The sequence below is a fragment of the Paramormyrops kingsleyae genome, chromosome 3, assembly GCF_048594095.1.
Source record: "Paramormyrops kingsleyae isolate MSU_618 chromosome 3, PKINGS_0.4, whole genome shotgun sequence".
Classification (NCBI taxonomy): domain Eukaryota; kingdom Metazoa; phylum Chordata; class Actinopteri; order Osteoglossiformes; family Mormyridae; genus Paramormyrops; species Paramormyrops kingsleyae.
Genome location: NC_132799.1, coordinates 25,199,869 through 25,213,048, shown reverse-complemented (window position 1 = coordinate 25,213,048; position 13,180 = coordinate 25,199,869). Strand labels below are relative to the sequence as shown.

The following is a 13,180-nucleotide window of genomic DNA, read 5'->3' as shown; positions in this document are numbered from 1 at the left end:
ACAAAGATGTTTTAACTGAAGTACTTTTGATGAATGAATGTATTTTTATTGTGATTTTATGGAGCACAAAAAACATACATATAATATATATAATATGAAAACACTTAAATGTCATCATGTATATAATGAAGGCTTTGATTGCTGTAAGGTTTGCTTGAGCCTGTCATGCGAAATACCTTCCATCGTATAAATTCCTGCCTCCTGTGGCGTGTCGATCAGCTGTTTGGTTAATGAAGTTTCACGTTATTCAGTATGTTTCAAGTTTCTATCACCCACAGCTTATATGAGTGGACCTGCCTGCTGCTGTGTTATGCTAATTCTTGGCTGAAAGTTGTATCCTAAAAGAGAGGAGAATGATACAGATTGTGAAAGGAAACACAATGAAATAAATACAATCTTCTATATAATACACTGTTAGCCTGCCCTGTCTTTTACTGTCTGTCTCTTTTATAGAGGTTTTTTTTTCATTTTCTCTCACTTATCAACTTGACTTATTTGCATAGGGTACATGAAGGGGATCCCAGGCTGAAACTGACTAAAATGTGATCTTATGAGTTTTGGCTTCTGCAAATCCTGTTATCAGTCTCTATATCCAACGACCTCCTGACTTCATGTTCAATGGAAAGAGCAGCAAGTACAGACAGCCCTTCCTGTGACATGGATGACCTGAAGTATGTTTTAATGAGCTTCAGGGATGACAAACATCTCTCACCAGAAGCCACAGTCACAGGGGGAGTGAGAAACAGTCTTAGCGCTTTGCTCAAATCAGGGTACATGTCAAGAATATTCTCCTTATACATGTAATCAGACATCTCAAACGGCGATGAGATATGAGTGAGGAAAGAACTAACGGTAGCCTGCACTTCCAGCTTCAGATCCTCTGCATCTACATCATTCATTCTTTGCTCCAATCTCTGGCAGCACTCATGCAGTTTCCCTTCCTGCTCAGTGCTTTTCGTCTTGTCAAGGGAGCAGAGAAATCCATGCAGCTCACAGAAGCTTTCCATAAGTGAGAACCTCCCATCTATTGTTACAAGGGCTGCATCTACAAGGGGCAGGAGGAACTCCCTTTTAAAATGCTCCTCTGGAGCTGACTCTGTTTGCTCTCTTCCTTCATACATAAACTGTCTTGCTGTTCTTCTCTGATGTACCTCTGGCCAGCTTATCTCCACCTCCAGCTTTCCTGCTATCTCTCTGGCAGCTGTTGTAGCGCAGGTGAGGCCATGATCTCGATATGCCTGCAGGATTTCTGTCACTCTCTTAGTTTCTTTTGTCAGTGTTTTAGTTGAAACTTTAGGGCTCTGAAGGATCTTGCTCACACTGTTTATCTGGAACAGCACGTTGTATCATATAATGGTATTTTAGAATAAAAGGCCATGTTTGCTTCTCTTGACAAATGCTTCCAGCTGCTTTCGCTATTTCCAGAAGCTGCTAACGGACAGTTACACTGTCAACCCGGGGGCCCCAGGCGGTCGCCTACCTTCCCTAATGGTAAAGTCCGCCTCTGCCTATAATGCGACATGACGTCACACCCCTGACCAGGGACGTGCTTAGGTCTGATCAGTCGGGGCTATAGCCTCGAGTATTTTAGCCCCGATGCCAGTCTTTCAAAAAAAAGTCAGCCCCCAAGTAAACCTGATCTTTTCAGTAGGTCTGACCCTGATACACCATCTCCCCCAATGTTAGTATGAAACCTACACCCCTAGTAATATCCATCCCAATCCTTCTCAGACGGGCTCCGGACTCTCCACACCCTGCATAGGTCCCACAATGACCTCATCAGCTAGGATACTGGGCAAAGTGAGTCCAGCCCCTTAGATTTGAGTGAAGCTTCACGTGATGAAGTCCGGATGGCCGTGGAGAATCCGCAGTTAAGGTGCAGAAGATCACGCAATGAAATAAAACCTGGAAGACTGACTGAAAACTGAACTCTGCAGTGAGCTGCTGCCAGCTGAACTCTGCAGTGAGCTTCTTCGTTCTGCTGCATCACAATACGCACCGCATTAATATTTCAGGCATACTGTACAATTGATCAGCAATGGTGTCTCTGGCACAGAATGCCAGGTGGGGCACAATAAACACCAACCTGCCAAGTGCTGGCTCAGTGAATCCTAGTACAAATGTACCTAAATTAAATCACAAGCATGCATTAGGGGCAGCATGGTGGTGCAGTGGTTAGCACTGGACCTGGGTTCGAGTCTCCGCCTGGGTCACATGTGTGTGGAGTTTGCATGTCCCTGTGTCGTCGTGGGATTTTCTCCAGGTACTCCGGTTTCCCCCCACAGTCCAAAGACATGCTGAGGCTAATTGGAGTTCCTAAATTGCCCATAGGTGTGCATGTGTGAGTGACTGGTGTGTGAGTGTGCCCTGCGATGGGCTGGCCCCCTGTCCAGGGTTGTTTCCTGCCTAGTGCCCATTGCTTCCGGGATAGGCTCCAGACCCCCTGCAACCCAGTAGGATAAGCGGGTTGGAAAATGGATGGATAACAGGAGCAGCACTAAGCAGAAGTGGAGACAGAGATATGAGTGGCATTAGTAATAAGGCATTTCAGCTCACATTACTTAAGGCCCTTAACATACAGTCCAAACAACCTTGCAGTAATGAGAAAGACTCACCAGTGACGTTCACTATTGGGAAAGGAAAGTTGCATGATGATCCTTTATCTGGTCAAACTTCAAGTGTCTAATTTTTGCTCTAAGGGAAGTGAATAGGCTGGAGATTTACCACACCAATTGTGAGGAGTGTTGCAGTTCATTTGCTATCATTTGTGCTCATGCCATACAAATAGGTTTGCCTGCATAGCTTCTATATCTCTCTATCTCTCTCTCTCTCTCTCTGTACAACAATTTGGCAGCATCCCCTAGAGATAGTAAACGTGTTTTTCAGTTCATTAGATTCCCGTACCTTTATTTAGAGCAAGGTAGCTCCATGTGCACTTGTCATATAGTCTTATAAAAATGGCTTCAGGGACACTGTAATGTTATGCATATATGAGACACAGAGACCCGGTACTGCCAACATGCAGGTAACCATTTATTTTCCCGGTCCTTCCACTGACCCTTACAAAGCATCCTGGGAATTGTAGTACTCATCACTCATTACACCTCCCCCTTTTAGCAAAGTCATTCTTCCTTCAGAATATATATATATTCCCACATTCTCCTTTGTATCTAAACATGTACTATTGCTTGAGAAGAACATGCAACTAAGTAACTGGAAAAGAACCAATAAAACATCCTACCCCCTCAGGAATAGTCATCAATAACATCCAGAGAAATAATCATTTAGCACACTTCTCCTATTCCTGTATTTTTTTTTTTTTTTTCACAAGTTCAGTCTTTCAGGAGCCTTACTAAGCCGCCCTGAGCTAGTAACAAAACCCGAGGGCCGTAAATGCCTACGGTTCCTTCTAAACATTCCCCCACTTTCAGTTTCCACAAGGTAGGACCTTGGAGTGTGAGCTGGACCCACAACAGATCCATACAGTTTCTCTGCTGCCAGCCAGACCATCTGCCCAGAGTGGAGCTTGGGAAGTGGACGACAGCCATGGCGAGAGTCGTAGTGCTGTGCTTGTTTCTGCCGTACCTGACGATCTTTTCGCCGGAACTCCTGAATGTCTGGCCACAGAGGGTCCAGGTTACCAGACATCTGGGGAAGGGTTGTGCGTAATCGTCGGCCCATAAGCAGTTGTGAGGGAGAGAAGCCGTGCTGCAGTGGTGTGGACCTGTAGACAAGCAGCGCTTTGCTATGGTCTTTCTCTTTAGCCCACAGTTCTTTGACTGTACGCACCCCCCTCTCCGCCTCCCCATTTGCCTGAGGATAATGCGGGCTTGCTGTAGTGTGTCTGAAGTCCAAAACCCTGGCAAACTGACGAAAGACCTCTGACAGGAATTGAGGACCATTGTCCGAGACAACTTCCTCGGGAATACCATGACGTGCAAAGACGTCTTTGAGGGCGCTGATTGTGACCTCTGATGAAGTTGTTCTAAGGTGTGCCACCTCAATAAATCTGGAGAAATAATCGATAATGAGTAAGTAATTTTTCTTTTCCCACTCAAAAAGATCCATTCCAATCTTTTCCCATGGTCTTCTGGGGACTACGGTGGGCAGCAGTGGTTCATAGTGGGGCACCCTGTGTTCCTGACAAGTTGTGCACTGATCAACCATCTGGCGGATCTGTGAGGAGAGGCCCGGCCACCATACGGAATGCTGGGCTCGGGTGCGGCATTTAGAAATGCCCTGGTGGCCCTCGTGAATCCTTTCGAGCATCTCATTTTGCAATGCTCCTGGAATCAGAATCCTGTCTCCTTTTAAGAGGAGGTCATTAGCCACTGTCAATTCTCCTCGGACATGCCAGAAGGGCAGGAGATCCTGTTTCACTGCATGTTTGTCAGGCCAGCCCGACAAACAGAACATCTTCAGTGACCTGCAGATTTCATCGGCTGCCTGGGCCTTGGCTATTTGTGTCAGACGAGTCTCTGTTGCTGGCAGGGAAGACACCATTGTGTCCACAAAGACCTGAGTCTCTTTTTCCAGCTGTTCATCTGCATGTGTCAGTCCCTCTCTGGTGGGGGCTCGGGAGAGCGTATCAGCTGTGATGAGGTTTTTTCCTGGAACATGCTGAATATCATAGCTGAATCTCAGGAGACGAAGGCGGAATCTAAGGATTCTCGGTGGCAAGTCATCAAGGCCTCTGGAACTGAGAAGAGGAATGAGAGGCTTGTGATCTGTGAATATAGTAAAGTGTAGGCCCATTACGTATGTTGACAGTCTTTCGCAGGCCCACGTGACCGCCAAAGCCTCCTTTTCAATTTGTGCATAGCGCTTTTCTGCATCGCTCAGACTTCTTGATATATACGTAACAGGCTTCCATGTACTATCCTGCTGTTTCTGTGTAAGCACTGCACCTAAGCCATACGAAGAAGCATCGGCTTCAACTCTAGTGTCTTTTTCAGGTGAGTATCGGGCCAGAATCTTGGGAGAACTCAAGTGTTCCTTAAGTCTGTGAAAGGACTGTTGTTGTTGTTCTTCCCAACACCACTCATTTTCCTGTTTAAGTAGCTGTTTCAATGGTGCAGTGACAGTGGATAACTCTGGGAGGAATTTGGCCAAGAAGTTAGCCATGCCCAGCAGTCTGCGTACATCCGCAATACATGTTGGATCTGGCATCTGAAGAATGGCCTTGACTTTGGATGGATCGGCTTCTATGCCACTGTGGGTGATTTTGTGACCCACGAAGTGCAATGCTGACTTACTAAACTCACACTTTTCATTGAGAGTTAACCCCTCAGACTGGAGCTTCTGTAGAACTCGGTGTACACGCAAATCGTGTTCCTCCTTGTCCTGTCCAAAGACTAGAATGTCGTCCGCATGGCAAATCACCCCTTCCAGACCTTCCAGTATTTGGGTCATGCGCCTTTGGAAGTGTTCTGGTGCGGACGCTATTCCAAATGTATCTCCCAAATGGAGTGATGAAGGTGGTGAGAGGCTTTGAGTCTTCTGTGAGAGGGATCTGCCAAAAGCCTGCCCTTGCATCCAATTTAGAGAAGACTTGTGCATCTGAAAGCAGAGCCAATGACTGGTCTATAGCCGGAAGAATGTGTCGTTCCCTCCTAACCCATTTATTTAAGTTTGTGAGGTCAACACAAATACGTATTGCACCACTTGGTTTGGGGACCACTACCAACCCTGCACACCATTCGGTAGGCCTGTTCACCTTAGAAATGACGCCCATTCTCTCCATCCTGTTAAGCTCTTCTTTAACTTTTGTGCGGAGAGGGAGAGGTACTCGTCGGGGCGTGGACAGCGCATATGGTGCAGCGCCACTCACCAGCTCAATACGGTACGGCTCTCGTAACAGCCCCAGTCCAGTAAACACTGAAGGGTAGGCAGCTATGAAGTCACTTATTGGCTGTGTGATGGACTCAATTCTCTGCACCAGGTTCAGGGCTGTAATGGCTGGTAACCCCAGCAGTGGCTTAGAAAGTCCTGACACCACATATATTTCTTGGGTGGAGCTGCATCCCTTTGCTGTCAGTTCAGCCTGAAAACACCCTTTTACTTCCAGCTGATTTTGTCCAGGCCCATACAATATCTTATGTGCTGTACCAAGGGTTCCATGTCTTTTTATATCAAAAGTGCATTCTGGAATGGCTGTTACTGCTGCTCCAGTGTCCAATTTAAAATGGATAACATCACCATTCACTTCCACAGATTCTATCCATTCCTGAACCGTGACTGAAGAAATTTCCCCTAAAAATACATAATCTTCAGACGGGAAATCACACTGTTCCTGATCCTGTTACTGTGTCCACCGTAAATGTGCGACATACCACAGCAAAATGACCTATTTTATGACACTTACGGCATTCGGCCTCTCTTGCTGGACAGTCCTTCCAAGCATGTTTCCGCCCTGTGCCACATCTGCCACAATCCTTTTGAATCGTTGGCTTGTGTCTATTAGTCATTTTCTTGTCATTTCTGTTGTAATTATAAAACTGGGAGGATTTCTTCTGTACTAGTTTTCCTTTAATTGCATCGACATTTGTGTTAGCCCCCCCTCTTGTGTCCGGTCCGTGTAGTACTACCTGCTGTTTTTTAACGGTCTCGTTTTGTCGTATTTTATGGATTGCCGTGGCTAGCGTTAAATCCGGATCTAATTGCAGGCGCTCCGACAGTCTCTTATCCTTAATTCCAACCACTATACGGTCTCTGATCAGTTCTTCTTTTAATTCCCCGAAGTTACAGTGCTCAGCTAGTTTATGTACAGCTGTGATAAATGCCTCTGCAGTTTCCCCGTCTGCCTGGCATCTCCTATTAAACTGGGCTCTCTCGAATATGATGTTGTGCCTCCCCACACAATAGTTACTGAATGCTTCCACTACTTTGTCATACTTGCGCTTCTCGGCGTCCTGCAGCGGCAGCACTCCCAATACATCGTCTGCGTCATCGCCCATAGTATAGAGGAGAGAATTCACTTGATAGTCTTCTTCTTTCCCGCTCAGACCCGAAGCCAGACGAAATCGTTCAAATCGTCGTATCCAACGTGGCCATTCAGCCGGTTTGGAAAAATTGAAAGGCTCCGGAAGAGCCATTTGCACAGCCGCTAAAGCCATTATTTTTTTTTTTTTCAGCAATGAAGCGCGAGGTACATTAACGCTTGCACTGTATTTCAGAAAGAAAAAAAGAAATCCCGCTTCTGACACCATGTAATGTTATGCATATATGAGACACAGACACCCGGTACTGCCAACATGCAGGTAACCATTTATTTTCCCGGTCCTTCCACTGACCCTTACAAAGCATCCTGGGAATTGTAGTACTCATCACTCATTACAGACACTGCTGCTACTTCTGTCAACCACGTCTCTTTCACTTACTCTCTCTCTTTCACATACACACACTGGCGTGCACAGATAGAGACGAGGTGGTGCTGAAGCACTTGCCCTTTTGCCCTCAGTCCAAAAAAGTGCCCTTTTGAAAGACGTGATTTTTTTTTTTTTTAAAGCTGCGCGATTTAAAAAGGTGTGAAAATAATGGCTTGATTTGTGCCCCTTCTTCAAAGACACCCGAACCCTGTCGCTTTTTCACTGTCACCGTGTCACGTGAACACGCTTGCAGTTCATTTGTTGTGAGGCGTGTAGCAGCGGCATGACATAGGACTACTTGGAGTAGGCATAGTAGGCTAACTATAGCGACTGGGAGCCACGGCGGACAACACGGCAGCTCTTTCCCTTCCCAACCAGTCAGGTAACCCATGAATCGAGTGAAATTATTCTGTTTGCCCTCTAAGACCAACCTGCAATTGTTTTGTTGTGAAGTAGCCTGTCAGAAACTGCACATGACAAACTTTGCCAGCTTGCCCCCTCCATCCATCCATATGGATAAACAAAAAAACGACACATTTAAAATGTAACCTAAACCATTTAGGCAACCCCACTCTCCATCAATTCCGACCTTTTTGCATACACTATTGAAAATATCACGTTATGCTATAGGCTACATGCCGTTAGGCAGAGGGCTCTTTTGAGCCCATTTTTCGTTACAAATTTTAGGATGATCTCACGGAAATCTGTGAATAAATACAAAGTTTTCAAACTGAAGTCAGTGACGGGAAGACATCACACTTTTTAGAGATGGAACTGCAGAAAAACCTAAAAACTTGACATGATTATGAATAATAGAATTATGGACGTTTCTCCGTTTTTGTGGATTAGCCTTTCCATATAACTAACGTCAACTACTGTCCTACTTTGGTAAGATTGAAATTAATGTCTTTGACTGTCTTTAGTAGGTGTCTCCTGTGAGAAAGTTAGAACACCGTCCAACTGTCTAAAGATGCAGTCTTTAGCCTAACTGGTTGTTACTGACTCAGCGATGCTCGCAGACATTTACGCACTGTGTTGTGACCTGATTGTGACAGAACAGTGACGTTGTTATTGGTAGTTTGAAGGGTACGGTGTTGGGGGTGCATGTTAAAAGTTTTGAGAAGCACTGGTTAGACATGTTAATTTTTTTTGGTGTAACATATTGGCAACATTAACACATTAATTTGCTAAAGGAAAAATAGGCAGTTCCCAATTGCCTGTGAAAACGACCATTCTGCCCTGTTCTTGTAATGACCACAGTCAGTCTTATTCGTTCTCATACATTTTGGTCTATTTTTAGAGAATGTTTTGAAATAAAAGTCAAATTGCATTTAACCTGTGCGTTTTTTTTATTATAAAAAGAAAAGGTTTTCCACATATGCAAAAAGTGCCCTTTTTTCCCCCTGGAGCACTTGCCCCCCAAAATGTCTGTGCACGCCACTGCATACACACTATAGTATCCAGTATCTGCATCTAATGGCTTTGTTGCCAACCAACTGGCTGAACTTCACTCTATGCTGTTATAGAAAAAATTGATAGAATCGGCAAACTTGTTATGACTGGAACTTGAAAGGTAATGTGTTTAGCATTCTGAACAAATGTGGTTTTCTTAAATTCAATAGCATTAGAAGAAATTAAATCTTTCTTAACATGTGTCCTATCAGTACCTTAATTGGTAAAGTTCCTTAATCATGATGTCATAACCTCGATCCCCATTTCCCCAACCTTCTGGTGAGGTGTCACTGAGCTGAATGTGTTTAATCTTCTGTCTTTTCAGATGACATTTGATGTTACAAAGTTGTCAGCATGAGAGTTTAACCATTTTCATTTTCTAGGACACAGAACAAATTATTATTCATTACCACCAGCAACATGAAGACAAAGTATTACATCACCGGCCCAAGTAAAAGTGACTTCCTTTCATATCCATCCTTTGATGTAAATTGAATTGCAACATGCTTGCACTGCTTGGCTACAATGCTTATCAAAATTATTGTGTTTTCACTTTGGTCATTCTTAGGTTCATATAGGACCTAATGCAACAATATCGTCAACCCAGTATGCCAACATCAAGTGGGGTGATGCAAGGAAGGCAACTAAAGATTTAATGATGGGGGTATTTGGGTGAGTGCTTCTGTCTACCCACTCGTACACTGGGAGGAAATCGAATGCCTTCCCCGGATGAGAGCCCGAGCCGCAGCTGAATCCAGCAAAGATCTGCCACATCAAAAGTCAGCGTAAGTTACAATTTTTCTACAATTGCAACTTGAAGTAACAATACTGGCACCAGAAATGACTGAGGTAGAGAGTAAAATAGAGGAAAAAAGCTAAAGTGGGGCAAAAATGTCACATGCGTAAGAATACCATGATCAGCACATGTGACAGGCCTACATTTTAGTCTGTGTAAATAACAGCCGTAGAGCTTTTAATGAAACAATTCAATATGAATGACAGGATGGTAAACAATATGCACAAATATAGTACAGTCGTACGCCGGTATCCACAGGTAGACGAGTTCCAAATCCCTCCATGGGTACCGAAAATTGCGGATAGTAGCAAACACCTTACATAATTGTACTATGTGCCGTTTAAGGCCATATAAACACCAGGTATGGACACAATAAACACCAACCTGCAAAGTGTTTGCTCAGTGAATCCTAGAACAAATGCACCTCCATTAAATCACAAGCATGCATTAATGGAACAGGGGCAGCAGTTAGCGGAAGTGGAGAGAAAAAATCCTATAAGATTCCAATAGGGATAATGTATAATCCTATAGGACTTCGATCATATTTTGGAACTGAAATTCTATTTTTGATTAGGGTCGTTTTCCTATCTCTGGATCGCGAGCTTTGGATCTTATCCCGATAGTGTTTATTGGGCCAAATGACATAGCCCTACTCAATAACACAGATGTAAGGCAGGGAACAACCCAGGATGGGGCGCCAACCCATTGCAGGGCACACTCACACACCAGTCACTCATACATGTACACCTACGGCCAATGTGGTAACTCCAACTGATTTTTGGAGTGTGGGGAAAACCCCACGCCGACACGGGGGGGATCCGAACATGCAAACTACACGCACATAGACAGAGCGCAGACACGGACGCTGATCCCACAGAAGGGAGGCGACAGCGCAAACCGCTATATCACCGTGCCGCCCCGTCTATTTAAGCATCTATTGTAATTTCTATTACTTAAAAACATAATCCAAACACCAGTAAAATTCAAGCTCTTCTTGAACAACATCACCCTTTGGACGTAAATATTTAAGCGCTCCATTTCTAAATTTGTAGTATAGCCTATATAATATCCTTCCATCTTCTATACGTACTCTTACATACTCAAGACATACCTGTAGACCAGAATCAGCATTTAGGAAGCGCGATGGACGGGCAGCACCTATTTATCGTAATAACCATCCCATCCCTCGTACTCTCCACACATTGCATCGATGGGTCCTGCACCGATCTCGCCAGCTAGGATGCCGGGCAAAGCTGGTCCAGCCCCTCGTACCTGAGTAGAGTTTCGCTCGATGAAGTCCGGACGGCCCGGGAGAGTCCGCAGCTAAGGAGCCGAAAACCGTGCGACGAAACAAAACCGGAAAGACTGGTCGCTGACCGAACTCCGCAGAGCTGCTCCTGATGAGAGCCGGTGTCGGTGCTTATATAGGCTATATCCTCATACCTGTCAAGTATCCCGTTTTGGCCGGGAAAGTCCCGTAATTTACCCTTCTTTCCCGGCGTCCTCCCGTATTAGTATTTTCCCGTAAATCTCCCGTATTTTAACCTGCGTTATTAAAAAAAAAAAAAAACATCCCCCCCAAAAAAATCTGAGCTCTGTCACTAGCCTCGAGATAACTGCCACCTGCAGTAGCCTACTACAGGTACTGTCATAGCTGTCAAGTCTCCCGTTTTGGCCGGGAAACTACCGCATTTTACCCCTCTTTCCCGCCATCTGTCACGCCCCGCTCCGTCCGCTCCCGATGTGTGCCACGCCCACCTCGTTACCTCGTGTTCAGCCCTAATTGTGATTGCCTGTGTCCTGTTAAGTCTAGCTTGTCTTGTGTATTTAGTCCTTGTCTGAGTCAGTCTTCCCCAGATTAGTCATTGTAGTGTCATGCGTGGGTCCTGTTTCCTTGTCTGTCATCCTGTAATAAACCCCGTTTGCCCGTCAGTCCGGCTCCATTCGCCTGCTTCCCTGCTCGCCTTAAGCCGAACGTGACAGAATGACTAATCTCCGAAACAAGCTCAGCGCTACCGGGGAGATTCTCCCCATAGAGGACGAGGTGATCGGGTGGACTAACCAGCTGGATCGTCACCCGGATCCCGTAGCCCATCGGCTGGTGGGTGCCTGTTGGGAGCTCCTTGATAGGAGGTTCCACACCGGCGAGGAGCGGCTGCTCGAGCAGGTGGGCGAAAACCTGCGACAGCTGAGGGAGAGAGCGGCAGTTTGGCTACCCCACCCGGGGTATGCCACCCGGGAACCGCCCCCCGACTCGCTACCGGCCACCGTCCCGGTCTCGAAAAGGACCGATAATCAAAAGCGCAAGACTGAGCTTCAAGCGGCTTCTGCCGCACAAACCCCGCTTCTTCCTGTAAGTTCCGGCCGGCGGAAGAAGAAGAGACGACGGGGAAAGGGAGAAGACGCCGCCCCGTCTCTCTTCCTGGGAGCCTGCTCTCTGCTCCCCGCCTGGGAGCTACCCAGGGAGCATGACAGCTCACCGCCCGCCTGGGATGACATCGCCTCTGCCCGCCTTGCCAGCTTCCACGCGGAGAAGCCACCTCCGCTGGAGGCTTATTCTTACCGGCCGGAGCGTCTGGGGCACGGCGGCATACGCGCCGTTAGAGACGGCATTCCCCGGGTCTCAAGAGCCCTTAAAGGGACAGCGCCGACGTGCTCGGCATCCCTCCTGCCGGCTCCCGACCTGCCTGCAACACCACCTGCTGCAGCCGCCGCGATGCCAGCAGCACCGCCCGACCTGCTCGTCCTGCCTGTCTTCCCTGCTGCAGCTGCCGCCGCTCTGCCCGCGGCACCGCCTGTTGCAGCTGCCGCCGCTCTGCCCACGGCACCGCCTGCTGCAGCTTCCGCCGTTCTGCCTGACCCGCCTAACCCACCTGACCCGCCTGTCCTGCCTGCTCTGCCTGCAGTCCCTGCAGCTGCCACCACTCAGGCTGCGGCGCCCGCTGCGGCGCCCCCTGCTGGCCGCGAGATGGCGGCGCCCGCTGCGGCGCCCCCTGCTGGCCGCGAGATGGCGGCGCCCGCTGCGGCGCCCCCTGCTGGCCGCGAGATGGCGGCGCCCGCTGCGGCGCCCCCTGCTGGCCGCATGAGGATGGCGCCTGTCCTGCCGGCTCCTGAACTGCCTGTCTCGCCTGTCCTGCCGGCTCCTGAACTGCCTGTCTCGCCTGTCCTGCCGGCTCCTGAACTGCCTGTCTCGCCTGTCCTGCCGGCTCCTGAACTGCCTGTGGTGGCCGCGGTGGCGCCCCCTGCTGGCCGTGTGATGGCGGCGCCCGCTGTGGCGCTCCCCGCTGGTCGCGTGCTGGTGGAACCCGCCGAGGCGCCCCCTGCTGGCCTCCTGCCTGCGGCCCCGCCTGAGGCCGCCTCTCCCGTCCTGCCCGCGGCCCCGCCTGAGGCCGCCTCTCCCGTCCTGCCCGCGGCACCGGCTGCTCCGCCTGCGGCCACGCCCGCGGCACCGGCTGCTCCGCCTGCGGCCACGCCCGCGGCACCGGCTGCTCCGCCTGCGGCCACGCCCGCAGCTCTGACTGCCCCGCTGGTTGCCTCCCTCCTGACTCCCGCGCCCTTACCCCGG

At 48.2% G+C, this 13,180-nt stretch overlaps 1 protein-coding gene across 2 annotated transcripts in view; it reads right to left on the bottom strand.

The window, feature by feature from the left end:
• The window catches only part of LOC111858638 (uncharacterized), an 81,991-nt gene extending 70,900 nt beyond the window's left edge, over positions 1 to 11,091 (bottom strand). For both annotated transcript variants that reach the window (XR_011989572.1, XM_072709943.1), the window contains exons 1-2: positions 10,888 to 11,091; positions 177 to 338 (exon numbers count right to left, since the gene is read on the bottom strand). Coding sequence is in view for 1 of the 2 variants with exons in the window: in XM_072709943.1 (XP_072566044.1) it covers positions 177 to 183 (7 nt within the window). In the remaining variant the exon portion in view is untranslated. The remainder of the gene's footprint in view (positions 1 to 176; positions 339 to 10,887) is intronic.
• Between the last annotated feature and the right edge of the window lie 2,089 nt (positions 11,092 to 13,180).